General features: G+C 37.2%; 3 protein-coding genes across 4 annotated transcripts; 1 reads left to right on the top strand and 2 right to left on the bottom strand.

Moving 5' to 3' along the window:
- Positions 1 to 4: 4 nt before the first annotated feature.
- On the bottom strand, positions 5 to 10,786 carry LOC135608354 (protein TRIGALACTOSYLDIACYLGLYCEROL 3, chloroplastic-like). Of its 2 annotated transcripts, XM_065101180.1 has the most exons (10): positions 10,416 to 10,785; positions 6,926 to 7,054; positions 4,507 to 4,602; positions 4,306 to 4,383; positions 3,250 to 3,311; positions 3,089 to 3,164; positions 1,350 to 1,457; positions 670 to 845; positions 503 to 587; positions 5 to 426 (listed from the first exon to the last, which is right to left on the bottom strand). In XM_065101180.1, the coding sequence occupies exons 1-10, from the start codon at positions 10,608 to 10,610 to the stop codon at positions 388 to 390; spliced, it is 1,044 nt and encodes a 347-aa protein (XP_064957252.1). In that variant the 5' UTR covers positions 10,611 to 10,785; the 3' UTR covers positions 5 to 387. The 2 variants fall into 2 exon arrangements, with proteins under 2 accessions (XP_064957252.1, XP_064957317.1); XM_065101245.1 differs by lacking the exon at positions 6,926 to 7,054 and having other exon boundaries at positions 10,416 to 10,786.
- A 3,621-nt stretch (positions 10,787 to 14,407) lies between these two features.
- Positions 14,408 to 15,694, top strand: LOC135608315 (caffeoylshikimate esterase-like). The gene has a single exon (XM_065101074.1). The coding sequence runs from the start codon at positions 14,489 to 14,491 to the stop codon at positions 15,497 to 15,499; it is 1,011 nt and encodes a 336-aa protein (XP_064957146.1). The 5' UTR covers positions 14,408 to 14,488; the 3' UTR covers positions 15,500 to 15,694.
- Positions 15,695 to 16,083: 389 nt separating this feature from the next.
- Positions 16,084 to 24,582, bottom strand: LOC135608267 (4-hydroxy-3-methylbut-2-en-1-yl diphosphate synthase (ferredoxin), chloroplastic-like). Its single transcript, XM_065100983.1, has 20 exons — positions 24,399 to 24,582; positions 23,975 to 24,226; positions 23,404 to 23,561; positions 22,376 to 22,482; positions 22,175 to 22,275; positions 22,020 to 22,096; positions 21,400 to 21,519; positions 21,081 to 21,311; positions 19,639 to 19,755; positions 19,425 to 19,499; positions 19,277 to 19,354; positions 18,672 to 18,731; positions 18,517 to 18,579; positions 18,204 to 18,348; positions 17,976 to 18,117; positions 17,647 to 17,724; positions 17,400 to 17,559; positions 17,202 to 17,300; positions 17,018 to 17,122; positions 16,084 to 16,382 (listed from the first exon to the last, which is right to left on the bottom strand). Exons 2-20 carry the CDS (start codon positions 24,192 to 24,194, stop codon positions 16,281 to 16,283), a joined length of 2,238 nt encoding a protein of 745 aa, XP_064957055.1. The 5' UTR covers positions 24,195 to 24,226; positions 24,399 to 24,582; the 3' UTR covers positions 16,084 to 16,280.
- Between the last annotated feature and the right edge of the window lie 3,314 nt (positions 24,583 to 27,896).

Raw genomic sequence — 27,896 nt, 5'->3', positions numbered from 1 at the left:
AATATGAATTAAAATACATATGGAATATAGAGAATATTTGGAATTCCCCTTATATTCTTATAAATTTGAGTTTCCTAAAGGATATTAATTCGTTTAGAATTTCATCGAACGGTAAAACAATCAGGAAAATAACTACAATGGCAAGTTTTTGATTTTGCAAGAATATATATATATATATATATATATATATATATATATATATATATATATATATATATATATATATATATATATATATATATATAATTGTTGGATGCGACAATGTAACAATAGTAATGCACATCAACTAGGCCGAAGCCATAAAAAAAACAAAAATCATGCTTGCTGAAAAGACAAATTGCTGCGCCAAGACAAAAATACCGTCACCGATGAGGAGTTAAATCTACATTAGTATTTGATTGGACCATCCAAGCTACCTGATGCAAACTGAAAAATTAAGAATAAAAACTTAGTAATTTATACTTTGCATCTGCAGACTGAAAAAAGAAGTTTATGGTCAGACCTGTCTAACGGTAGGGTTCATCGATGTATTGAATTCATCAGTCTTTCCTTCCCATACAATTCTTCCATCGTAGAGAAATAATAACCTAGCAATACAGCTTTAAGCTACGTAAGATGGCTGTTGGAGCCCCCATAAGGAAACATAAAGAGTTCAGGAGAAGATTTTACCTATCAACAGCCCTTCTTATGGTGCTGTGCTGATGCGTTACAACAACATAAGATGCTATCTTTCCTGTCTGTCCAAGAGCATCTTGTCCCATGCTATGCACAGACCGTATTAGATCTTCGACGACGGTGGATGCAATTGGATCAAGTCCTGCAGTAGGTTCATCGTACAAAAGCACCTGAAAGCGGCTACAGAATGTGAGAGATATTGTATGCTAGGTTATCTGAAAAAAGAACTGTGGCTTTGGTTTCATCTCCGAGCAGATGAATTTTACCAAACTGGAAGCAGTAACATGCTTTTGCCTATTTCTTTGGTCTATAATCCTGGCTACCAACCAAGTGGTTCTCTCAGATAGGTAATGGCTATCGGAAACTAAAGATAGAAAAGAACTGGAAACAAAATGAGCCATTGTAGCCATTTGCCTTTCCCTAAAGAATCACAAATGTCATCTGGTCCCAAAAGAAATATGCATGCACAGTTTTCTTTTTTATCGGTTACTGATTAAGCTCTAAGGAATCATGGAGTGGGTGCTTCGCATTCTTGTTTTGATTTGCAGTAGGCTACAAACAAAATCTGTAAGGAAAAATAGCTGAAAGAGGCATCTAGTCAGTCACCAAGATATTACCTTCACTATTTAGTGTACAGCATAGATCACAAAAATCAACAATAAGCATTCTCATACCTCTGGTTCTATCACCTCCTTTGTGTCATCAAAAATAATGGATCGAGCCAATGCCACACGCTTTTTCATGCCTCCGGAGAGTTCAGAAGGCATACGGTCTTCTACTCCCTGCCAAGACCACAATTCAGTATACCCAAAAAAATAAAATTGTTGGTTGTGCTACTATATGCATTAACAAGATCAATTATGCAAATATATGAATTTAATAGACAAGGACAATATAACATAATAATCTCACAACAACTTTCATACTTCTAATAATAATTTATCCGAGCAACAAACTGCATCAAATAAGTAAATGTACTGGCATGAGATAACCTCAGCCAAGGAGGATTCTGGAGATGAGTGATATAAAGCATATGGAGATTTCGGATGCTGAACTATGATTCCATAAGTGCCACTTGATTGAGTTAAGCATAGTTCAAAATTTCCTGTCCCAATCCTTAATGGACCAAATCAAATTGGCCACCAATATTGCAGTGAAGTCAAACTGTCAGTAAAGCTAAAGGATCATCAAAATTCAGAGGGCATTTAAGCCTTTTATGAACATATGTTTAGTTGTTCTTGGAACATAACAATCAAACAATCAGATATTATTCTTCCGTAAAAATACAACTAGCAAATAAAATGTTTACATCAAATTGTATTGACAAATATTAGCAAATTATTGTATGTTAATTGTTAAGTTCATATGTTCATCGTTTTTTGAAGAATCATTGAGTTGAACATGATGGAACCAGCTGAAGGTTCAACTTGGCTTGTTTCCTCATATAGTAATCCTATGCACAAACCAGAGTGATTACACAAAAAATGGGAAGGTGATTTTGCTACCCAAAATGTGTAGTCACCAAGGAGGACAAACATCATGACTTATCAACATTTTCAGGGAACTGGATGCAATAAAATAGAAGGTGATTTTATTATCCAAAATAGGTCAGGATTAGAGGGCATTCACCCAACAATTTTCTCTAAGATATGAAGCTGAAGGTGTTAAAAGGATTAGAAGTGTGTTAACTATGAAGTTTGTACATGCTAAAGTCCCTAGCAATTAATTTCATGATAAAAGGGAGAAGTAAAGAAAAATATAGACTCTTACAGAGGATACAGTAGTCAGATATTCCCTTGATAAGTGCCAGTGGATTATTGGCAAGCTCAAAGTTATATGGAAGGCAATGCCTGACCTGGACTTAATAGATGAATTTGGGAAACATTGTTTCCATGGAACATCCATGATAGCTTCATAGTCTATACTGCAGTAAGAGCTAATAGATACCTGTTAAAATCCAACCAGGCATGATGCAGACCACATATTCCAGTGACATCTGAGTTTGGAAGTACGAGGAAAGCTTTTCATGGTTGCAAATGCAGGAAGATTGCAAAAAGAGAAAACGCAAACATTGAGGACATCCAACTTCTCACAATGATTACGTAGACCTTAGTCCTCACTGCATTTGAATATTCAAAGTTTAATACAAGTATGCAAATACATCAACAAGGTTAATTTATCCAACTTACTGGCCCTTAGTATTTGATTCAAAAGGTCAAGTCTTAGTTCTAGATCCATTCATATATACAGGTGGAAGCTGCACATAAATAAACTCCTTTTGTTGCATATAGTGATTTTTCACAATTTCAATCTATGGAAAAACTAGATAAAAATTTGGGAAAGAACTTTAGGTAGAGAATGCTTTCAATCTGCGGTTCCAGAAACTAATTCATGTATTCAAAAAGATAGGTACCTTCAAACCAACAGCTTCTAAGTTCCTTGTCACAAGCTGTGAAATCTGGTCTGCTGACATTTTTGAATTTTCATACCTAGTGGAGGTATAACACATGTAAGAACAGAAAAAATGTATTGCATATTTTCTAATAATCTCTTCAGGAAAGAGAAACTCCTTACAATAGAAAACCAACATTTTCTCGCACTGAAAGAGAATCGAAAAGCGCTGCACTCTGGAACACCTGTATTAGGATAACCAAAAGGGAAACCAGTTCATTATGTCTGAATGCAAAAGCTAGACAGTTATAAAGAGAAAGATATGCTGTACCGCCCAAGTCAATATTTACCAATCCAACTCGCCACCAAGACGTGGCTCGTGTGAGTCCCTGTTAGCACCATGCTGGTATATCATGTGTCAGTACACCGATACAAACCAATATGTATGGTACCAACAAATCTCTAAGATGGGTTCGATACCCGAAATGACGAACCATGATAAAGAGTACGAGGTCCTTAATATTTCTGGTACTTCGTAATAGATTTATATCTCTATCTTCTTACATCAACGAATGCAGGTACATAAGGTGATCCTTAGATGATGTATCTTATTTGATAATAATGCATATATCTTATACTTTTTATTAAGTCAGATGGCAGAAGTGTAATGACCAAATAAACAAGATAAAAAAAATTACAGAAACTACCACCCCTAAGTATTTAAACTTGCACCTCAAGTCGTAGGTGTTACTGGCCAAACCATTAATATTTATCTTATGAAATGGCATAGCATTTTTACATATAAAGAAAAAAATAAAAATGAGTTAAAATCAATTTTTTAATTATTACAACTACAATAAAGAATTGGAGATACAGATATATGAGACAGCTGAAGTAGTTTCAGTCTCCATCAGTCAACTAGATTTGTACTAAATTTATGGAGAAAATGGTAGTATAGCCTCACATGAGAAATTATATTAATTTTCTATTTCCGGCCAGGGCCTGGTAATGGTCCTTAACCAAAACCTAAATTCATGCATGAAACAACTAGTTAGTCAGTTGATCATTTTGTAATGGTATATACCTCAGATCACGGGACATATATTCTGTAATTAAGGGTCTTCAGCAAGCTAATGAATTATAATTTCAACAGGAATTGATGATGTTTGAAAAAACAATTCTGAGCACTTTGAAAAGTTAATCACTACAAGCCAATTACTTATCAGAGGCAAAAGTTACCAGGCCGATCCGAAGACCTGATATCTCTCCATCACTGACCAATCCATGTCTCTGTCTACCACATATAAGAACTTCACCCTGCTCATTATTATAATAGAAATGCATAAAAGAACTTTATCTACAAAATGCAACACATAAAACTAGCTTAGTGTATCAATTGAAATATCCAGTGTACAAGAAAATTGTATTATTCAATGATACCTCGTCTGGTGCTAAAAGCCCAGCCATGACCTTCAGAATGGTTGATTTGCCAGTTCCTGAAGGGCCGATTATTCCAACAGCTTCCCCATGCCTAATCTGACCAAGCAAAAGGACAAGGGAATAATCAAGTCAAACTTTCATCTCCAATTGTCCCAAACTTGACAACATTTGTAATAGTAGTTCATAGTGGCAAGCTGAACTTCATGCACATTGCAGGCAAAGTACAATAAGTTGACTTCCAACTCTGTAAATCCCTTGAAAAGTGAAAGTAATATATCCATATTTCATTATCAGCCATGTGAGATGCAATTAAGGTCAAAAAAGGGAAGAGAAAAATTCCAAGTATGATCACAGTATATTACCAATATCAAATCTGTCACCATCTTAAGATAAATTCTCAGCCCAAAAAAAGATGGCACTTGGGAGCCAATGCTTCAGTGTACATCAAATGCTTGATATATATAACCCAAATAAAATCTAAAAAAAGAGCAGTCAAGATATGAATTCGAATAGACCCTCCAACATTTGCTGGCAATTGATAAAACTATAACTAGAAGATGAGTCCTAGCTAGCTACTGAGCGTGTATCATGCAACTAGAAACATGATCACAGAAGACCGATATAGCAAAAGAGGCTTGAAGCTAAAGAGATAAACTGTGAATTATGGTTAGAAGTTCTAACCATATCAATTGACCACAAATGTTCTAACTTAGAACATTTGTGGTCAATTGAAACTGTATTCTTGCTGGTACACCATTATTTCAAATAAAATAACCACGGAAATGCCAGCATGGTAGGTGAGCTTCTTATGCATACAAGGGCCCTTACATCAAAGCCAAAGGCCTATGGTTAATACTTGACACAGTCTATAAGGCTTGCACAGTTATGATACATTGAATGTGTTATTTGAAGGCTGATGAAACGACAGAATTTTATACCTGAAATAAGATCACAATCACAGGGATGACTAATATTTAACTAAAATCATTAACTTCAAAGCCAATGAAAAATACTCAACGAGTCAAATCTCTCTTGATGATGTGAATTGTGAAGTTCTTTTCTTTGGAGAGAGAGAGAGAGAGAGAGAGAGGGAGAAGGGGGTTCATTTGATATTATTTTGGCCATCTGATTGATTTTGCAGCAGAACTTCTGTTTATATATTAAAAAAGCATTTAAATTATGCAAATTACATGACAATTTCAGTTCAAACAGTAGTGCTTCTGCAGATTTGGCAATTGGCAGTCGGCTATAAGCAAATGATCTTCAATAAATACAAAAATTGAACTGGTGTTTAAAGAATTTGAAATGCAAAACAAATCTACCAAGCGACTTGTCTGGAAAATCCAGGATTAATAGAAATTATAGGATATCAATGTACAGAGTGCCTACTACTGAGATTTTCCCCATAGAAACACAATATTTACATCACCAGCAATCATTTGAGTTTTACAAAATCTCAAATTAACCCTTGGATATCAGATTTTAATCAAATCTCAACCATTCATGTGATGGTGATAATTTTTTATCCATGAAATTAAACTGATCATCCTTATGAAAATTTGTCTCTTTATCATCCTATGAGAGAAACAGTTTCTCAAAAAAACTCAGTCGTTTATTCCTTATGAATAATATTGGCCATATAATTTGCTCTTTTCTTGCTTATTCTTTTAGTGTTGATGTAACAGTCCCTGCAGTCTGTAACTAGTGATTTTTTTGTTAGTTACTCTTTCTAACATCAATGATTTACTGAAATTAAAAAAATCATTATACCATCAATATTGTGTTATGTGAATATGTGTGACATTTATGACTCCTGAAGTTAGTGTATTATTTTATTTAGAGGTTTTCAGCAAACGCTATTATATAGTTTCATCTTTGTTGAAGCCCAATTTTGCATCAAATCTCTCCACTCATTTGTCCTACATCACTGACCTGGTAAAGATATTTCCTAGTTGACAACTAGAACAATATCAAAAATCCTATTAATCATCTTTAATATAAAAGTTATAGGATGAGATAAGGTGAGGATGTGAAATGCCTGGATCATCATGCCAATGAAGGAATTTGAATCATGCATAGTACATCTCTGATACATGCAGAAAAGATGCATGAGGATGACCAAAATAAAGACTTTGTGAAGATCTTAGTTTTACCAACAGGAGCTAGGTCAAATTTATGTTAATTTAAAACACAATAAAATCAAGTTAGATCATTGACGAACTGAAATCTGATTTGGTTGCAACTCTAAACATTCTTAATTAACTAGAACTATAACAAGGTGGAGTAAACTAACAAATATTTTCTAGATTTTGTATTTTGGATGTTATGCTAACTGACATTGATAGAAAATAACTGCATCAGTTATTGAAGGAATAGTTATCCTAAATGTAATACATCAAGAAAAAGGAAGAAACTTTACCTTGAAGCTAACTCCTTTCAGTATTTGTTTGTCCCCAAAAGATTTATGGACATTTCTACACTCGATAAGGACTTTAGGTTCTTCCTTAAACTCTGTTCCCGCTTCCCAACCCTTGGACAAGGGTGAAGTCTAACCAGAAAACCATGTAACTTATTAGGAAGATATTTGATGACCAACATAAATTTATTGATGTATGCAGCAAGTACAATATAATTTTTTTACTCTTCTGCATGAAAAATAGACTTACCACACACCATGACGCTAGAAAAGCATTGGCATACAAGGTATTCAGATTTAAACATTGAAATAATGATTGCAGACAAAAAATTCAACGATCGCAGTAAATTACGAGCTAATTACAGATTACCCCATGTAGTTAGACCTTTTTAACATCCTAGTTCCTAAACTTAAAAAATTTACATTGGAATCCCTATAGTTACGAAAGTGAAACATCTGGCTCCATTTACCCTAACGTCGTCGGTTTTACCGACGGAATCATGAAAACGATGGGCAAAAAGGTAATTTCAACGTCTCGATTACGTTTTTGGTGATGGCGGACAGCGACACCGCTAGGAGTTGTGGAAGGTTGTTGGGGATAAGGGAGAGCGGTAGCGAGAGGTGAGGCGACGACGCATATGTCGATGCTCTGCATCAGCATTAGCACCGCTTGACAACTGCATTGGCGTCGATGTAGATGCAAAGCAACGTTGCACAACATATGTGTCGGCATCGACGCAGATGTGACAAAAGGACTGCTCAACATTTGCATCGGCGCTGACGCAGATGCAAAGCGACGCAACCCTTCCCGATATCGTTGTTGGCACCGACGCAGATGTGGAGCATCGACATCTGCGTTGTCGCCTCACCTCTCGCCGTCGCTCTTCCTCCTCATCCACAATAGCCACAAGCGACCCCAACTGCACCGTCGTTCGCCATCACCAAAAACGTAATTGAGATGTTAAAAAGTACCTTTTTGCCTATTGTTTTCATGCTTCCGTCGGTAAAACCAATGGCATTAGGGTAAATAGAACTAGATGTTTCACTTTCACAACTATAGGGATTCCAATGTAAATTTTTTAAGTCTAAAGACCGAGAAGCTAAAGAGGGCAAACTACAGAGGATAATATATAATTAGCCCGTGAATTACAAATACATCGATAGCAGGTTTCCTTTATTTCCCATTTTCAAAAGTAGGTTTCTTTTCTCTTTCTTTCATCTCGGCTTCCCCTCTTCTCCTTCCTTTTCCCTTCATTGGACTGGTCTTATTTTTTTTATTGAGATAGTCAGATCACCTAAAGTGGGCCAAAATCAGCTACCACATGCTGAGTTTAATTGATTCAAGTCTATTTCAACCTTTTATTATTATAAGACTAAAACATCACACATATAGGATGTATCATATTGGAATTGCTTGATACAGAAAATTATGCTTCTTCCTTAAAGAAAAAAATATTCACTTCTCTAATTTACACAAAACTTTTCAATTATGAAAGATACATTATTTTTCTTCCATCAGAAGGCCCATAAACTCCCATTGAAACAACCTAGCTGATTATTCATTGTCGAACTGCAACTATTAATTTACAACAAATTAGAAAGGAGAATGCATTAATTAATTTTATAATTTATATTAATGGACATCCCTTTCTTCATAGGAATTGCAAAATGTTAGAATTAAATACTCTAAAGGTGCTTGATTAGTCAAAGCATGTCTCCCAATTTCCCAAACATGTCAAAAACAATCAACAATTCATAATCATATAATTCTCCTAATAGAATAATATACTTAATAGACATGAACAAACTCAAACAAGAAATGAAAATGATTCAAATGAAATTAACCCAAATCTACTTATTTAGTCTGAATCTCAGCCCAACTTTCAAAAATTCTTGATTTCGCAAATCTAATCTAATTTTAACGACAAATTTCTGGAAGAAAAGGCAGCCTATTGGTGCCTCATAACAAAAATATCTTCCAAATGAACCAGAATTGTCGAATTATAGTCAGGAACAAAGTGTAATAAAGCAATGCACTTCCTCTTTTGCTTATGACAAACAGTGACAAAAAAAATTAGGCATGCACATCCAACAGCTAGTGCATACATACTATATCAGGGAGACAAATTGTTCATCAATCAGGAAACTAACAACTAAACCTCCCCATGGTTTGGTTGGGTTCAAAGCAGGCTTCATCCGAGATTTCACAGTTTACTAAGGCATGAGCTCAACCAAGCCTAATCATTAGCCTAAGCTCTAGGTTCAAGCTTGGCCAAATTCAAGCTTTGAGTTTAAGGCTTTAAGTCAGAACTCAAGGCCTAATACAGTCAACAGCTTGTCTTGACTTATTGAGATCTCGACTCTCCTGTGTCTATAGTGCTACACCACAAGACTTATTAATAACATTAGACTTAATATGGTAAGTAAAATCAACATATTTGAGCTGGACCAATCTTTTTTATTTTAAGCTATAGATCAACCCCTATTAATCATCAGCTAAATCCTAGCCCCAGTATGGCTAGTAGGGCTCTGAATCTTGAGTATAGCTGATTGAATAGCCTTTAGGCTCAATCAGATTAATAAAGATGCCTAGCCCATATAATACAATAGTATTTCTTGTTTTATTTGTGAAGAGAAAACTTTCAGAATTCTACAGAAAAAAAAAATTAACTAAAAGAATGTTACAATATTGGTCACGACATGGCAACCTGTAATATATAATCACTATGAACTAATTATAGTGTCAATTGATACAAAAATAGCCAAAAAAAATGGAAAACACCTATATAGCACAAGTAAAGAAAAAGGAGATTCTCTAAAGAGGGAGAGCCTAATAAAATCCAAATTCAGAAATCAAAATGTCAAAACATGACATATTAAACAACAAACCAATGATCTTCATAGAAGGTAAATCTTTTCATACAATAATTGGATCCACTAGTCAGATAAGATGACCTCATACAGACTCATGCTTAGGTTCAAAGTCGAATCCATAAAGAGTATATTGAATCCCGGCATTCAAAGACGTTACAGGGGCTTAATTTTGGATAGGCTTGATATCGACATTTCAAATGTCATAAACTTCAACTTCTTTTCTTGTAGGAAGATGCACAAAATCCATCTTCCTATACCTCTTCATATCCCTCTCGTTATCCTACTTTACATCTCCCTCTCAACATGTCTTTCTCCCTTATTCTCCACTCAGGTTTTTGGTTTGTTATCCTGTGTATCCCAACTGCTGCAAGTTAAACAAGAAAGTTTGACATGGCCAAATTACATGAACATAATGTCCATGGAGATCAGTCAAGCATGATTAGCAAAAGATCCATCATTGAACGCTTGACATGAAAAACCCGATGTATTAATTGGGAATTCATATTCGTAACAGTCGATTGAATGAAAAGAAAGAAGAAGAAGTTTGTAAAGGAGACCTCCAAGGCAAGGAAGAAAAATTATATGAAAATAATCAATTCAGACCGATCGTCGAGCTCACATGGCTTTCAAAAGCAGAACGTCCGTCGCCCCAATTCCGCGGAGGGGCGCTGCATGCGCAAGCGATCCGTCTCCCAACCAGCCACGACCCGCTCGATAGCTTTTTCGGGGCCCGAAGATAACTCTTCCTTGGCGCCGGCAGAGAAGCCAAACGTGGAACCCATAGATTTCCCGAAGAGACGGTGGAACTCGACATGACCGATCTCACGCTCGGATTCGAGAGAGAGGAGATCTTATAGGAAAGCCAATCAAAAAACCCCTCGCAAGCGAATGGGCTGAGTCGATGCAGGGGAGAAGGAGAGAAGAGAGCCCGTGAGGTGTTTGGTTGCGCTCGAGGCCGACGCCTCCCACACCGACCGCACAGCGCAATGGGGAAAAGGGACAAGAAGAAATGGAGCACGGCAAAGCTGACGTAGACGTACATTGGGTGTGGGATCCTCTACAATAGTACTTCTATATTGAAGCATCCAATTCTTCCATCTCAACCGTCCATGGGTACGCGTGACACGTGTTCAATTAAACATGATTTGACTAGACCGAGATTTTAGTTTGACTCGGTTGGATCGAAGCAATTGATTTATTGATTCAAACCATTTGGTAATCAATGATTTATCCTTCTTAGTTTTTATTTATGCTCTAAAATTGTGTCATATTTTATAGCGTGTGTTATGGAGACTAATCTGAGCAATGATATTTTACAGGATACTACTTGTTATTTTCCGGAATCTTATAATGGTTGACTTTTGGACTTAATATGATCTGATCATGGACTGACAAGGTTAAATTTATTTTTGATATTTTAAATCTTTTCAGACGATCTAAATCTAATTATTTTGTTATTCATATGTTATGTTGGGATCATAATTATATATAGTATAATAGATTGAGTTGATATTCACCCAAATCTTTTTCAATTAAACTTTAAATCAAGTCAAATAATATTGAACTATTTCTTATTTCTAGCGGTATTAAAAATATATTTATATTACTAAAGTAGCTTTTTTCTTACTTTAGAGCACAATTTAAGGTAATTTACTAGTTGTGAATTTTAGTTATGACTTTAAATTGAGATAATAAACTTTTCAACTTAAGTTAATAAATTTTAAATTTTAATTAAAAAAATTAGTTATTTTTATTTTTGACATCAAAGTGTAGGGAAAGCATATACTTTCTGAGTTATTTGTGCACCATGAAAGTTCATATACTTGGGTGAATTCCCACAAAAAATCTTCGTATTTGAAAATTTTTTTAGAGCGTTTCAATTTTCAAAATTTTTTGTAGAGTGCTCTTATAGTATGAAAAGATAATTTTGCCTCTAACCCCCTATCGAATCTGTCCCCCTTCACTATGTCTTGTTAGATCTATTATCATCTTCATAAACTCGATAAAAGAAAGATGTGCAATAGAAAGTTCGATGGGATCCACAAAGGCAATGATGACCTTTGCACCCTCTCCTTCCTCCCACATTGATTACAGCAAAGATTACAAGAACGAGATGATGAATCCAACGAGAACTAGGGATAGAGTTTGAGGTGACAAAAGAGTGGTGCGGGGCGAAGGAGGCAAGCCCGATGAGGGTTAAGGGTAAAATTATCTTAAAAAAAAAGAAGGATATTGTATGACAATTTTTAAAAGTTTGGATTGAAAATAACTTCTTTTTTTTTTATATTCCCCTTATATACTTAGCAATTTGTTATTGGTTTATTAGGATTACATGGTTCATGTATATAGTGCTTAAGTTTTTTTATAATGATTAGATGTTGAATCTTATTTCATGCGTGTTTACGGTAAACTAGTGTTTACGGTAAACTAGAAGTAGTTATTCATACAAGTGTTTAAACGGATAATGAATCATAGAAAAATATGTTTGATTACATTACAAGTAATTTGAAGGCTTATACTCCATTGGATTACAAAGTAAATCTCGAACCAACTAAGGAATTTTGTTAAGTCAAAAGATGGAGACAGTAGAATTACATCAGTTACACTAATAGTAAGAGAATTAACAAAAATATTTATTTGTCTAAATGAAACTATATATATATATATATATATAATTTACAAACGTGAGTTGGTTGTATATTTCTTTCTCTATATTAAATGTTGGTTACATTATTATTTTTATACAAACGATACATGAGGAAGATGAAATTTGATCCAATAATCTTATAATGATTTGCTTCCCCAACTAATTTATAACATAATATTTTGAGGATTTAACCTAAAATCAAATAATGTAAGTATGTGGTTGAATAATGATAAGGCATGTTTTGGCATACATAGCATCCACCACAGCACGATCAACCAGGCCCCACTATTTCAGCCTCCTTTTTCACGATAGGGCAGGGGTCGTTAGGTACAACCTCATTCGAGGAACTTATGATAGCACCATCAAGTACAAAGTCGATCCGGGAACTTGGGACGGTGCCACCAGGTACAAAGCCGACCCTGATAACTCAGGACGACGTTGCCATGTACAAAGTCGACCCCAAGAACTCGGGACGACGTCGCTAGGTACAAAGCCGATCCCGAGAACTCAAGACGACGTCGCTAGGTACAAAGTCGATCCCGGGAACTCGAGATGGCGTCGCCAAGTACAAAGCTGACCCCGGAAACTCGGGACGATGTCGCCAAGTACAAAGCTGACCTTGGGAACTCGAGACGTTGCTACCAGGTACAAAGCCAACCTCGGGAACTCGAAACGACATCGCTAGGTACAAAGCCGACTCCGGGAACTTAGGACGACACCGAGCATAAAGCCGCCCCGATGCAGACATCGACCGCACATAAGGTATGGGCTAGCCACATGCATGGGTCAACAACCATTAAACAAACCCTGTACGATCAACTCTCGTGCGGCATAGGTATAAGAGCCAACCACCTAGCTACGCCAGAAGAGGCTTTTTCCCTAGAGAATTCGGGAGAGGACTTTGAGTTGAGATCTCGCTCCACTAACTTGACCTTCAGAGAGGTCAGGTCGGGAAAACATATCCCTGACTTCGACCTGTGTGCAGGGCCTAGTGACGAGGAAACAGACGACGACTTGCTCCGCTCGACCCAACCCGACAATCGGACTAGAATCTTCGTAGACGTCTCCTTGGATATTCGAAGCCGAATCAAACCGTGTTGACTCCCTGACCACCACGAAGTAAAGTTCACTAACTAATAGTTATTGGGTAACTAGTAAGATCGATTGAAGTTAGTAGTAAAAGTAACCTACATCGTATCCTATATTTCATGTGTACTCCCAAGTAAAAGTAAATCTGATCGTAATTTGACGATTCCAATTTCACAAAAAAAAAAAACAGAATCATAATTCGATTCCAGACAATTTCGGTTTTGATTCTAGTTCGAACATAATTTCGATTATAGTTTGACCTTTGAATATGAAATGTTAACTGTTATAATATAGTTTCTATTTATATTTTAATTTTTTTAATTGATTTGGAATTGAACCGGAATCCGAACCGTATGGAATCAAACCGTGATGCCGGTTCCTCCCAAGGGGGGTTCACCGTTGGTTGCACATGGGAGACTGAGCACACAGTGAAGAGGAAGGTGACCAATAGAAACGCCCGTTGGAAAGGTAGGTGGCGGGTGCGACCCACACTGCCGCAGCCACAAGCCCAGCATTCAATGACGAACATTTACGACACCGTATGTGACTGAACCGTCAATATACCCGCGTGGTCCATCCTCGGCCGTTGATTCATACCAAGTCGTTGCCTGCGACAGCAGTGTCGGTTGGCCAGAATGCGTTGGCTGGTTTAATCCAATTCAATGCAGCCCCCCACCCAACCACTCTCTCATGTGTCTCAGCACCTTTCTCTCGATTTAGATTTTTATTTATCTATGCTATTGGGCTAAAATTTGGGCGATTTATGGAGATTAATTTGAGGGGTATTATTTAATAGTGGTTTCTCAATTTGGGCGAAATCGATTCCTTCGGAGGGATATAAATGTCATTTTAGTTTTACTTTTTTATGTTTCGAAATCTCCGATTGGCTTCGGCGGAAGGCGATAATTTTTCTAAAACGGATCGATCGTTGGAGGTAGTAAGGTCGAACAGGAAGAATGGAGGAGAGGAAGATGACGCACCCGGTGGCGGAGGCGGACGAGCGGAGCCCCTTCGGGCGGCTGAGCGCGGAGGAGTTCTACGCGCGGCACGCCGTGTCCCACGCCTCCTCCTCCTTCGTCAACCCCCGTGGCCTCCGCATCTTCACCCAGTGGTGGGAGCCGCTCCCTCCTGCGCGGGCCATCGCCACCGTCGCCGTGGTCCACGGCTTCACCGGCGAGTCCAGCTGGCTCGTGCAGCTCACCGCTGTCTACCTGGCCAAGCACGGGTTTGCCGTCGGCGCCCTCGACCACCAGGGCCACGGCTTCTCCGACGGCCTCGTCGCCCACATCCCCGACATCGAGCCTGTTGTCGATGACTGTGTGACCTTCTTCGACTCCTTCCGCGCGCGATACCCGCCCTCCCTGCCCTGCTTCCTCTACGCGGAGTCGCTGGGCGGCGCCATCGCGCTGATGATCCACCTGCGGGAGAAGGACGGACGCGCGACCCGAGGGTGGGACGGGGTGGTGCTCAACGGGGCCATGTGCGGCATCAGCCCCAAGTTCAAGCCGCCGTGGCCGCTGGAGCACCTGCTGTGGCTCGCGGCCGCCATCGCGCCAACCTGGAACATCGCCTTCACGCGGGGCTCCATCCCAGACGTGTCCTTCAAGGTGGAGTGGAAGCGGAAGCTGGCCCTGGCGAGCCCCCGGCGAACGGTAGCGCGGCCGCGGGCAGCCACCGCGCTGGAGCTGCTCCGAGTGTGCCGGGAGGTGCAGGGGAAGTTCGAGCAGGTGACGCTGCCGATGCTGATCGTGCACGGGGCGGATGACGTCGTCTGCGACCCGGCCTGCGTGGAGGAGCTCCGCCGGCGCGCCGCCAGCGAGGACAAGACCATCCGGATATTCCCGGGCATGTGGCACCAGATTGTGGGGGAGCCCGACGAGAACGTGGAGCTCGTGTTCGGCGAAATCATCGAGTGGCTGAAGGCTCGAGCGGTGCCCGACACGGCCGCAGAAGAAGGCAAAGCTTGAAGCTCCTGTTGATCCATAAGACTGCCAACATCCCGACGTATTCGGTGGCCTCTCTTCACTGTGTGATGTAGTCATAACGCTAGCCTTGGAAGTCAGACTTAGTGTTTGTGCTAATGTCTGCAATGCATTTCCGTTCATGTCCAAACTTGCTTCTTCTCCTATTTGCATGACAGCTTCTGCAAATAATTTGCCCTCTGGATCTTGGTTTTGACCACTTGGCTACACTTTCATCTGTTGATCGACTCTGAAGAACTTCTTGCGAGGTTTTAGAAGCAACAGATGTCTTCAGCTTTGAACATGAGTAAGAAAGAATACATCTGTATCACCTCAGCAAGACAAATACTCGATCTAATTTCTCAGGGATACTAAAATTTTCCACTCTATTCTGACTTCTATTAATAATACACCTTTCACAATCCTCAATGGTTCTTCACATCTAATAAAAGATTCAAATGTTTGTTCCTTGTATGGTATTCTTCCTAAAAGCAACCATTTGCGCTGCAGAGGATCTGCTTTCATGGTTTTTTGGTAACAATGAGACAAGCATGTATGTATACAAATGTCGATATCAGGATCTAAGACAGTGAATCATGGTAACACCAATACGTTAAGATGAAACCTTTTACACCTCCGATTGTCACTGAGCATGTATAACCTTTCTCGTTAACTCATAATTGTAAATAATGTATGCATGGGAAATTAATCCCAGCAGCAAATACATCATGTTGCATCACATCAAACCCATGAAGATTCAATTTCTCTTTACGGAGAAGTACCAGATCTAGTCTTCAGCAGGTGGATCGACCCAGCGGCCATGGTCCTTTATGAGCTGAATTAGAGCTTCGGTTGCATGTTCCATTGCTATGCCTCGCTTCACCACGGTCTAAAACATGAAAAAGTCATCCTCCTGGCTTTAGTAAAAGAATTATCTCAAACCTATAAATGCTAATATTGGAAATGGCTCCGGTTCAAAATTTCTAGTTTCAATTACTTTATGATCTAAAGAGTCTGAAGCATGAAGTGGTAAATGCTCGAGACCAATGAGATCGCCGCATGCAGAGATCCAAGAGGTAGATTTTACAAGGTGACAATAGGAATGCTTCAGTTGAATGCAGCTATAAATTGCACTTCCAGTAAGCTATAAAATTCATTTAATGTAAAAGGTAATTTACATATTGGTCCCTTCATTTTGTAGCTTATTTACTGATCGATCATTGCCTTATTGTTATTTATATCTCAACACCATTTTCTTTGTAATTTCTCTAGTTTTTCATATGTTTCATTCCTTTATCCCAACTTAGTTGCATAATTGCTAGTCATCCAAAGTTCATAAAGCCTAGTGAATTCCAGGTTAATAGTTCAATAATGACAAAAATAGATATGTTCTTTTTCCTAATAAAAACCTCAGGTTAATGCGGCGAACCCAGTGAAAGTCCTTTGATGCATGTAATGATTACAACAACTCATTACTTTACAGTATAATTCGAATGTAGTGATTATGCTGAGGACAGCACTTACCTTCCCTACATAGAGGTCAATCTTTCCTGGCGAACCACCAACATAACCAAAATCTGCATCAGCCATCTCTCCTGGCCCATTCACAATACAACCCATTATTGCAATCTGCAAAAGAGTAGAGGGTTAGTTCCAATTCAATACAATAGGAGTGTTCAAACATGCCAGTGCTGAGATCGAAAATTACTGAGACACCGGGCAAATGAGATGTCTTTTCCCTGATCTGGGCACTTATTTCTTGAAGGTCAAAAAGTGTCCGCCCACAAGATGGGCAAGACACATATTCCTGTGATAGAATTGTATGCATAGATGATTACTTAATAACCCAATTATATTCAGATAATTTTCAAATTTCACTGCTAAATAACAGTTTGCAATAGCTTACAGTTTTTGTGTTGCGCATTCTGCAACCTTGAAGCAAGTTAAAAGATGTGTTTCTCAAAAACTCATACTCCTGGTCAGAAGCCTCAAGCAGCACACCATCCCCAAGCCCATCAACCAAAAGAGCACCGACACTGCTCCCAGCCATAATGACCAGATCATCTCTGCCAATTGCAGAACTAGAATGAGAAATGAAAAATATATTTCCCGTTCCAACATTCATTCAACTTTTGCGCAGATCCCAACATTACCTGTGGATCTGTTCAGGAAATTGTAAATAGTGGATTACAGGAAAGTTCAGGGAATTTCCTTCTAGATACTCGAACAACCTGAAAAATAATCAAGATCATAGAAAAAGTGTCAAATAAAAGAAAATCTGTGCTGGTTGACAGCCAGGAGTCTCTAATCCAAAATGGAAAAATGTAGCACTGAGTAGTGAATACAGATTGATATTAAGAGTAAAACGCAAGGTAAAAATGGAAATAAACAGAAAATCCAGCAAGTGTCTATTATTGTAAAAACAAAGATGGGTGTTTAAGGACTAGCTACATAATTGACTACTGTTACTATGATTACTCGCCTCCTTGCTGCATGAACTCTGCTGAGTTTATCTTCACTGTATGGAAGATCATGTAGCAACATTGTTATATCACCAACAATTTTAAGAATATCTAGTTCTTCATAAGGTTCATCTCCTCTGACAGTTACAGCTAATCGAGTGCCTATAAAACAAACACATCACAGGACCGATGAAGCCTCAAAAGAAAAAAGAAAGAAGCAAAAGAGAAGTACAAAAATAAAATGTTACCTTCTGGCAAAAGCTTGTAAGCACCAGTTGAGAGTTGCTTGAGGTTGACAAGGACAATTGTATTAGGAAGTGGTTTTGTCAGCTGTTCAGACAGTGGAGTTACAACACCCATACTTATATCGATCAACCTTTTGAGAGCTAACCTCTGATCATAGGTGGCAAATATGAATCAGCCATAACAGAAAATTTCATGTTTAATTTTGATTAAAAAAAGCAAAGTAGTAAAATATAATTATTCAACTCTAAATTCTGCAAAAGATCTAACTTCAATCTTCTTTCTTCAAAAATATAAAGAATTAAAAAAAATCCTTACAGCATCAGCATCTTCCAATGGAGGAAGTTCTCTCAAAAGAATAGAGTCCACTGTTGCCAGATCCTGAATTCAATATACATTTCAGCAACACACTTATATTTACAGGCTCCAATGAATTTACTGAAGCATGATGGTGGAAGTTGAGAATTACAAACCTTGAAAGGCATGCCAACCGCAAGTTTTGCTGCAAGAGACTTGTAAAGAAGTTCTGGTGTCTGACATAAGAAAATTGCCATAATCAGGAAAAGATGCAATTAAGCAAAAGTAGATGCAAATATAACTGACAGGCCAGGGTGATGAAGAGAGCCAATGACTAATCTAAGTCTTATCTAGAAACAAAAGCTATGGATCATATCTGCATAATGTAATAAATCTAAATGAAGAGAAATAAATAAGCCCAAAGTTGATATGATTGGGGGTGTTCCAGATTGTCAGAATCACATCATGAGGTCTGGATGTTTTGAGACCACCAGAAATCAGCTAGGATTGGTTAAAAATGTGGAGATTGACTGGTATCATGTATCCAGCAGGTCCTAATGAACTGCCAAATAATTGGGGATCTCAGGGTCAGAATTAATTGATCCTGGAATGACAGGCTTAGATTAGCATTGGCAGATACCTGTGGACCTTGAATAAGCTTGGACTCATGAAATAAACACTTGACCATTTGTTTGGTATTACAGTTTACTTTCTAAGCAATAATATGTGCAACACTAAAATAAAAAATATTCAATAACAATTACATAAAAGCAACACCTGCCTTCAACATATCCAAGGAAACTGACATAAGAACAGAACCATCACGATGAAGCACACCACGGTAGTCCACTTCCTCACCCTGGACAAAGTAGCTACAGTAAGAAAGCTTGCAACGCAAATCAAGCCAGAAAACCAAATACACTGCTAACCTCCTTTTGCACTGGAAGTTGACCACTTCTACGCTGGAAGTCAAAGTATCGTCTATGTTTCTCTTCAAAAGGTACCTAATAAAAAATTGTGTTGCACAAGTTAGGTTCTAAAGATTGAAGGCAATTATTAAGAACGGTAAGGTAGACATCGCATACTGTAGCACTTGCTGTCAAGCAAGGACTGGTAGAAATGACAATTGGAAAAGAGCCTTACAGTTCCCTTCTGAAGATTTGCAGCTTGCATACCGAGGTTAGCCAATCGTCTGCAAGGATCAATTTCTTCCTCTGGTGGTTCGGTCAGGGATACCCTGATTGTATCACCTAAACCATCCTGTGGAACAATGGCTACAGATATTAGAGAATTTCATTCTACTTATAAACTCCAACTTTACTCAAAAGTGCAACGTTTCATATAACCTAACTCTTGCTGATCTCCAAAGCACGACCTTCTATCTTATCACTAAATACCATTGGACATCCTGTAACATTATAATTTTTCTATTGGAACTCTCGTATGGTGAACCATAAGTTTATGTTTTCCAAATTTCATACAGTTTAATTTCGATCGGCTACATTTCTGAATGATTAGACACGTGTCAAATGCATTCATCTTTTATATATTTTAAGCTCTGTTTACATGGAAATTTGATATGTGCTTACTTAATCTGACCATAACTCACAAGATAGTATCACCTGCATGACTATGAACGATGTGTGCTACATATGAAGCCTTAACATACTTCAAGAGAACAAATTAAGAGAGAAACCAACAATAATTGTTCACATAAATAAGCAAGAATTATCAGGCAGCTATGCAAAGATTCTCGTAGCTGCTGTTCCTGTAATGATGTGAGAGAGGTGAGAATTTAAAACCGACTTATATGGTGTCTCTCATGGATTAATCTGAAATGCATGATGTTTTCATGATTGCTTATGTTTGTGATTCTAAGTTCAAAGTTGCACCAAAAGGTTTGTTAAACTTGAAGACTTGGTCTATCATGAAAGAAATTACCTTTTTCTTTGTATTACCGGAATGAATTTTCTGCATTTATATAACTTATTTATGTAATTAGGGATCTTGAACCCCACAAAGATGTAAATTTGCTTGAAGTTTACTCAATGGTTGTAAACGGTCTAGTATTAGACATGAACTTGCTGGGTTTTTGCAACTATAAGGATCCATGTGTCATGATTTTGAAATGTCTAGTTGACCAACCCACCAAAAGCATGCTTAATTTTTTTTCACAAATCATCATGTATGGTTGATTGATGAAACCCACCAAAAACCTGCTTAGTGTTTTTACACAAGTTGTCATATGGCTGATTGACCAAACCCACCAAAAATCTGCTTATTGTTTTAGCACAAAGTTGTTATAAATGGCTGATTGACAAGACCCACCAAAAACCTGCTTAGTGTTTATGCACAAGTTGTCATATGTAGTCAATATAACACTTGGACAAGTATCTGATGGAGTTTGTCCAATAACTGCACAAAGAAAGAAGGTGACAAACTTCTAATTTACCTTCTTGTTTCATTGCTCATGGAAAAAAAGTGTTGCACAACATCTTCAACATAATAAACTCTGCTTGACATATGAATGTGAAGACATAAAATGTGCAAACACTATAAAATAAAGGGTTTGAAGAAGTCTGAACCTGAAGAAGAGTTCCTATTCCAATTGCAGATTTCATCCGTCCATCTTCTCCCTCTCCAGCTTCAGTAACCCCTAAGTGCAGAGGATAATCCCAACCCTGAACATACATTTCTGCAACAAGCAAACGATAGGCTTGAACCATGACAACTGGGTTACTTGCTTTCATTGAGAAGACAAAGTTATGGAAGTCTAGCTTCCGGCATATCCTGGCAAATTCAAAGGCAGATTCAACCTGTCATGAGATAGCAAGATCTTCAGCATAGATTCTTCTACAGAAAAAAAAGGGTTCCTAAAGTGTAGTTTATAGAAAGAATGATCACCATTCCTCTTGGAGAATCTCCATAGTAGCTCATTATGCGATCAGAAAGACTTCCATGATTTGTCCCAATTCGCATTGCTCGTCCATACTTCTTGCATTTCTCAACCAATGGAGAGAAGACCTGGCCAGAAAGATGAAGAAATAATTGACTGAATACTAACATACTTCAAAGGTGGCTTGAACTAAGAATGTCATTGATTCAGTGGTAAGATAATGCAGATGATGTAAGCAACAATTTAACTGCAAAATATGAACGCAACAGGAAACAAATTCTTAGGTCTCTGTAAGCATTACAAATACATGTATGGGATTCAATGCTATACGTAACATTCAATGGGGAAAAAGAGTCTCATTAGGTCTCCAGTAGAGACAATGTAAAGAACCTCAACAAAAAAATAAACTACATAAGGCCCATGGATATATCTGTCAGAAATAGAATATCTAACTCAAAATCAGATTTAAACCATTCAACTCTGAACCATTTTTAGAAGGAATTAGTTGTGTAAACAGCTGGGCATCCTAGACAATCTTGTAAATAGATAGGCAATTCACACTACTACATGCACATGCATTTTTTATTATAAAAAATGGAAAGAAGGAAAACAAACTAATCTCCCAAACCTTTTCAATATGCTCAAGCTCTTTTTGATAGTCTTCATCAGTAAACTCTATCGTCTCAAATTGGGCTCGCCTATCAGCTGCAAAGAAATTATCTCAGTAATCAATGCTTAGAATTTGATGGTGGGTGTTATTCTTCAGACAGTAGATTTACCAACCAAAATTTCCTGGATTGACTCGAATCTTATCAAAACATTCAGCCACCCTGAGTGCAACTGCAGGTGCAAAATGGATGTCGGCCACAAGAGGGATATTGTAACTGGATTCATAAAAAAGAAATTATGATACATTACGGAGGGTTTCTTAAAGTGTGCATTATCCATGCACTTGTCCCAATGATGAACAAATGTAAGACCTACTTTTTCTGGACAAGTTTGTTCTTGATTTCAAAACAAGCATCCGCTTCTTTCTTCCCTTGGACTGTTATCCGAACCAAATCTGCTCCTTTATCTGCAATTCTTATTACCTGCCCAGTGCCAAAATAACAGTTTCAACCCGATACTGTCGAAAGAAAAGCATGCAGTATAGTGCACAACCAAGTTTAGAGAGAACCTTAAGAAAAACATAAAAAAGGAATCAGATGGCATTGGACATTTGGGAAAAGGGCAAATTAAATGAAAAGAATAAAGGACCCAAATTTCAGATCATGCATATAGTAATAGTCAATGGAAAAGCCTAAGCAAATAAGACAGAGATAAATCATGGCCATTTCCACATGAAATCTATTTCAGATTTGCATAGGAAACTAAAATTTCTTAGTATTATTCATACATGGTAAACTGTAACAGCCAAAGACTCAAACAGGTGTGGCCTTCTCATTTACATCCACGGCTCAAGTTTCCTTACTCTGGAGACTTTGCGTGTCAGAATTCAGTTGCTGTTTGCAATATCGACTGTTTGCTCGAACAGCACTACGCTTGTGATCCAGACATTACAACTAAAGATGAAAGTATTTTCAAATTAACCAAATAACAAAACTATATATAAGGTTACCAGCTATAGTATAAACCAACTAACTCCTTGTAAGTCAATTCAAAATTTAAAAGATGGTGACTAGGGTTTTAGATGTAGAAATAACCTATCTGCTTGAGATCGCATAAATTGATCTTCCCCAAAAAGCTATGTGCACTTGGCCACCTTTCTTGAAAATTTAGGCAATGTCAATGTGTGAATGATTCTATTTGTAATATAATTAGTTGTCACTGCTCCATGTTCTATTTGAATGATCCAGTGACAAACTTATCCTTCAAAACTAAGCATCATAGCCTAATAAGCTCAACAATAATAAATGTGAATTCATAATAATGACATTCTTGGCATAGGAAAAGTAATTATTACATGATTACATAGGGAAAAAAAATATAATCACAGGATTAAGTGAGTGAACCTCTTCAACAGTCTTAGCCACATCCTTGGTATCGGAAGTCGTCATAGTCTGAATTCGTATAGGATGCTCGCTGCCAAGTGCCACATTTCCTACCATCACAGTACGTGTCTTTCTCCTGACAGTCTTGTGTAGCGATTCACAGTACTTCTGTCGAGGAACTAACATATAAAATGAAGCACAAGTTAAAAGGAATCCTTGCCACTAATGATGTAAGGTTTTTCTGAAACTTCAAACTATCATGATCTGACTTGCTTATAGATCTTATATTGATGATAGTGAAATAAGTTATCAACAGGGGGTTTATAATATACTTTAGTGTTAAAAAGTCGGGCATTCAAACAATTGCGCACGCTGAAGGGGAAATTATCTTTTTTTAAAACGAAGAAGGAGGGGACAAATGTTAGGTTGCAGGAGGTCGCAACGGAATCAGAGACAATTAGAGCACGTAACATCAGAAATTTTGATAGATGGTTTAACAAAAAAGAATCCTTTGTAATAAATTTCTTAAACAAAGTGAAGTAAAGCTACGTAAGACAACCTAACCATCTGCGGTAGAAGAATATTTCAGTACCTAAGAGGGGACTTCCTTCTGAGGCGGACTCAAGTTCCACAATCTCCGACCCAGAATTGGAAGAACTCCTAATCACAGCCGCGTGTCTTCTCCGGAGCTTCATCCTCGGTTGCTCAGGAGCGCAAGAAACCCTGGCGAAATCTACGCTCTTTGCAAAGCTCAAGCCGTAGTCCCTGGTCCGCAGACCAGGAATCGAAGAAGGAACAGCTCCAGCGGCCATATCCACAGCACCCTCTCCTGACCTTCTCAGTCCTACAAAGACACAATTAAAAAATCAGAAAAGGAAAAAGCCAGAAAATTCACAAACCAATAAATTAACTGGAGGTTCAGATAGCATCAATTCCATTAAGCATGACCACAAAATCCGAAACAAGATAAAGCAATCGAAGAACAAAAAAGGGGCAAGGCTTTCAGCCGAAACTACTTCTGGAATTCTGTATCAGCAGCACGCCCTTCCGGGGGAATGACGACGAGCAGGAAGAAGAGGAGGCGCTCGGCAAGGTACAGCGAACCTACTCACCAAAGCCAGGGGAGGAAGACGCAGCTGATGGTGACGCCGGTGTGCGTGTGTCGCACAAGAGACGCCTTGACCGACGAAACCAATCTAGTTCGGAACAATTAGCACCTTTTTATATGCATCATTTAGCGAATTACAAATGATATGCATCATTTGGAGAATTTCAAGAAAACCCTCTCTTTTTTTTTTCTTTTTTTTTTGAAAAATATCCTATTTCTATAATTCTCTAACTGTAGTATTATAATATTATATCATAATTATAATAATTTTAATAACATAAAGATATAATACTTTTATATTAATTTTGTAAGACACTATATATCATTGTGTTATAGTGTTTTACTAAAAAATATTACAATACAGTAAAAAAATATTATAATTAACAAAAGAAGATTTTTTTTAAAGAAAAACTTAAAAAGAAATTTTTTTTTTAGAATCCACCCAAAGAAGATTTATATATTTCAAATTAATCTCTTCAATTGATTCAAAATATGAATTTATTTAGGTTGATGGTGACTAATTTAAAATATGATATCTTCTGAATTATTATAGACATATCGAAGATATCATCCTTCATCACAAATATTGAAAATGTTAAATTGATCTCCTTTCCTCTTCGATCTTCGTATCATCTCATTTGATTATTTATTTATTTTATATTTTATATCATCGATGAAAAAATTAAAATTGAAATTAGTTTTCCAACTAAGTTTCGATGAAATACTTAAAAATTAAAATTATTAACTGTTAATGATAATATATTTATTATTTTAAAATTTATGACTGAAAATATGGTTTTTTTTGGGACAATCACTCTGTATCCAACCTCACAAAATTGTCTTTTGCTACGTTAATTGTGATCTATAACCTCCCATCCTTCTCTCGTTTCCCTACAGTCACTCACTCATCACAAGATCAAAATTACAACGCGAGCAGAATATTCCGCGCTGGGAAGCGACGGACGCGCCCCATTCCTGGAATCTTCCGCCACGGATGGCTTCCAAACACGAGAAGAACGCAGGAGGAGGTGTTCTCTGGTCAATTCGAGGACAGTGGCAACCGCAGAAGCATATCAGGTTTTTGTTTGGATCTTCCTGTTCTTACATCTACCTAATTTTTTTTAATTGTTTTTCCTTCTATTTTATGGTATTAAAAGTACGATTTGATCTTCTTCTTTTTTCCCTTCTGTTAGAGTTTAATAGAAGATTGGATCCTTTTTCTAATACCTTTTGTTCTTGAGAAATAATCGCTTAATTAAATTGGATTTATATCTATTTTATGTTCTTGAATTTATATCTAATTGAATTCTAATTTGATCGATTGATACATTCCCATAAGATTTTTTGAATCCTACAGTCCAAATTTGATTTACTTCGTAATCGACGCATTTAAATGCGATATCACATCAGATGTAGACATTACCGTCTACATCTGATCGACCCAACGCTGCCGTCTCATCATCGGACTTCTTGCGTCTTCGTCAGGACTGCAGTAGGGACAGCTTGAGCCGCCTGATTCATGAACGCATCGATGTAAAACACGCGGTGTCACAGCTTCTTCCTTCCTTGATGATGCTTTGACTATTTACCCTTTCTTATCGTTCTGATATCAAAAGATTAAACCTTGATCGATCAAATCTTCTTCATCATTAGATTAAGATCGATAACATACGAATAGATGAAGTCGATTAAATACATTTATCTTTCTCTTATCACGATAGTTCTGATAAAATGCTTTTTATTTTCTAAACAATTAGATTTTTTTTTTGTTTATGCACCATTGATTACGACCTCCATCTCTGTCCCGTCATTCCACCGTTTTCGCTTTTGCCTTTGTCTCTTTTGTCTCCACCCCACTAGCAGAGATGATCACGATGAGATGGTGGCAACGATCAATAGGACATAGATCAAAAATAATTTCATCTCTTAAGAAATAATAGATGTTCTATAGAAATATAAACAAAAAACATGCTCTTCTAGAAAAATATAAAAAGTTAGATTGTTTTGAATTTATCCTTTTCTTAACATTAAGAAAAACATAGTTTTAAATAGCTCGATCGATATATACGCTCTCACGAGTTCCAAGAAATTCTCTCAAAAACATGAATCATACTCGAGAAAATGCAAATAAACCAACAATTGGCTCGCAGGTAGATCCGGCAGTCTGAATCAAAACGTGAATCATACTAATGGCATGAAAAGACCGATTTGATAAGCTGTGTGTTTGGACAAAGAGCCACGCAAGTCATGCCATCAAGTCAAAGCGCATGTCTCACGCTTCGGTTTCCAGGAACACTTGATGGAAACCCAACTCCATGCATTAACTTTGATGAGTCCAGAAAGAAATGCTTCGATATTATAAAATAATCATAGGTCGCATTGTGTTGATAGAGATGGTGGGGACATTAAACGATAAGATATGTATCGAGACAGGAAAATATTATTGAAAATTTTAGAGAATATTCTTGATATGATCATTTAGTCGTATATCAGTTGAGCTCATAAGTTCATTGGTTTTTATTTATCCAAACACCTTTTAAACCTCACCAGTTATAAAAGGATAAAATTGTATATATACGTTCATCATCTAAAGAGGTATATTCCTCACGAATCTACGGACCACACCAATAATCGATCGATCAAATGATCTATTATCAGATTGGCGTTAGAATGAGGGCCCAAGGTTATGAGCCTTTGGCTCCTCTACAGGAGGAAATATTGATAATATCATTTAGTCCTATATTGATTCAAGAGTATGAGAATTAGTGGCTTAATTCTTTTATTTTTAAAGGTGTTTTCTAAAACTTACGAGCTCTGAAAGATAAAATCGTGTCTAAAACGAATACTTCCTTGTGAGTCTATGGGCCGCACCAATGATCAACCGATCAAATGGTCCATTATCACGTTATTATTATCTTATATATTAATTATATAAATAATATCCTATTTGGATATTGTTCAAATCTTGATTTCTTTTTTATATTTTTTTAATTCTTATCTCAGTGTATTTAGTTTTTGCCAAAATTTACAAATACTAATACTTCAAAAAAAAGGATCGTGTCCGCTCAAATGATTAAATTTGATCGGGTGGGTATGAAGCAGAGTTAGACCATCCAAATTTGATATTATCATATGTTCTCCTTTGCATTAAACATAGTATTGAAATTTGACCTCATAATTAATTTTAATATAACATAAACTATATTAGAAACATTTATAATGAATTTTCAGAGTGTTATTTCGTTAGAAAATACTGTACCAACCTTTTTATATTAAACCATCACTCCACGTAAAAGAGCACATGAGAAATGTAGTACTTTCACAAAGTACACCATTTTTATTTCTTGATCAACTAATCAATTTATTATTATCATATTAAATTTTTTTACAAGATTATTATAAATGT

The sequence above is a fragment of the Musa acuminata genome, chromosome BXJ1-1, assembly GCF_036884655.1.
Source record: "Musa acuminata AAA Group cultivar baxijiao chromosome BXJ1-1, Cavendish_Baxijiao_AAA, whole genome shotgun sequence".
NCBI classification, from domain to species: domain Eukaryota; kingdom Viridiplantae; phylum Streptophyta; class Magnoliopsida; order Zingiberales; family Musaceae; genus Musa; species Musa acuminata.
This window is presented reverse-complemented; position numbering and strand designations above follow the sequence as displayed.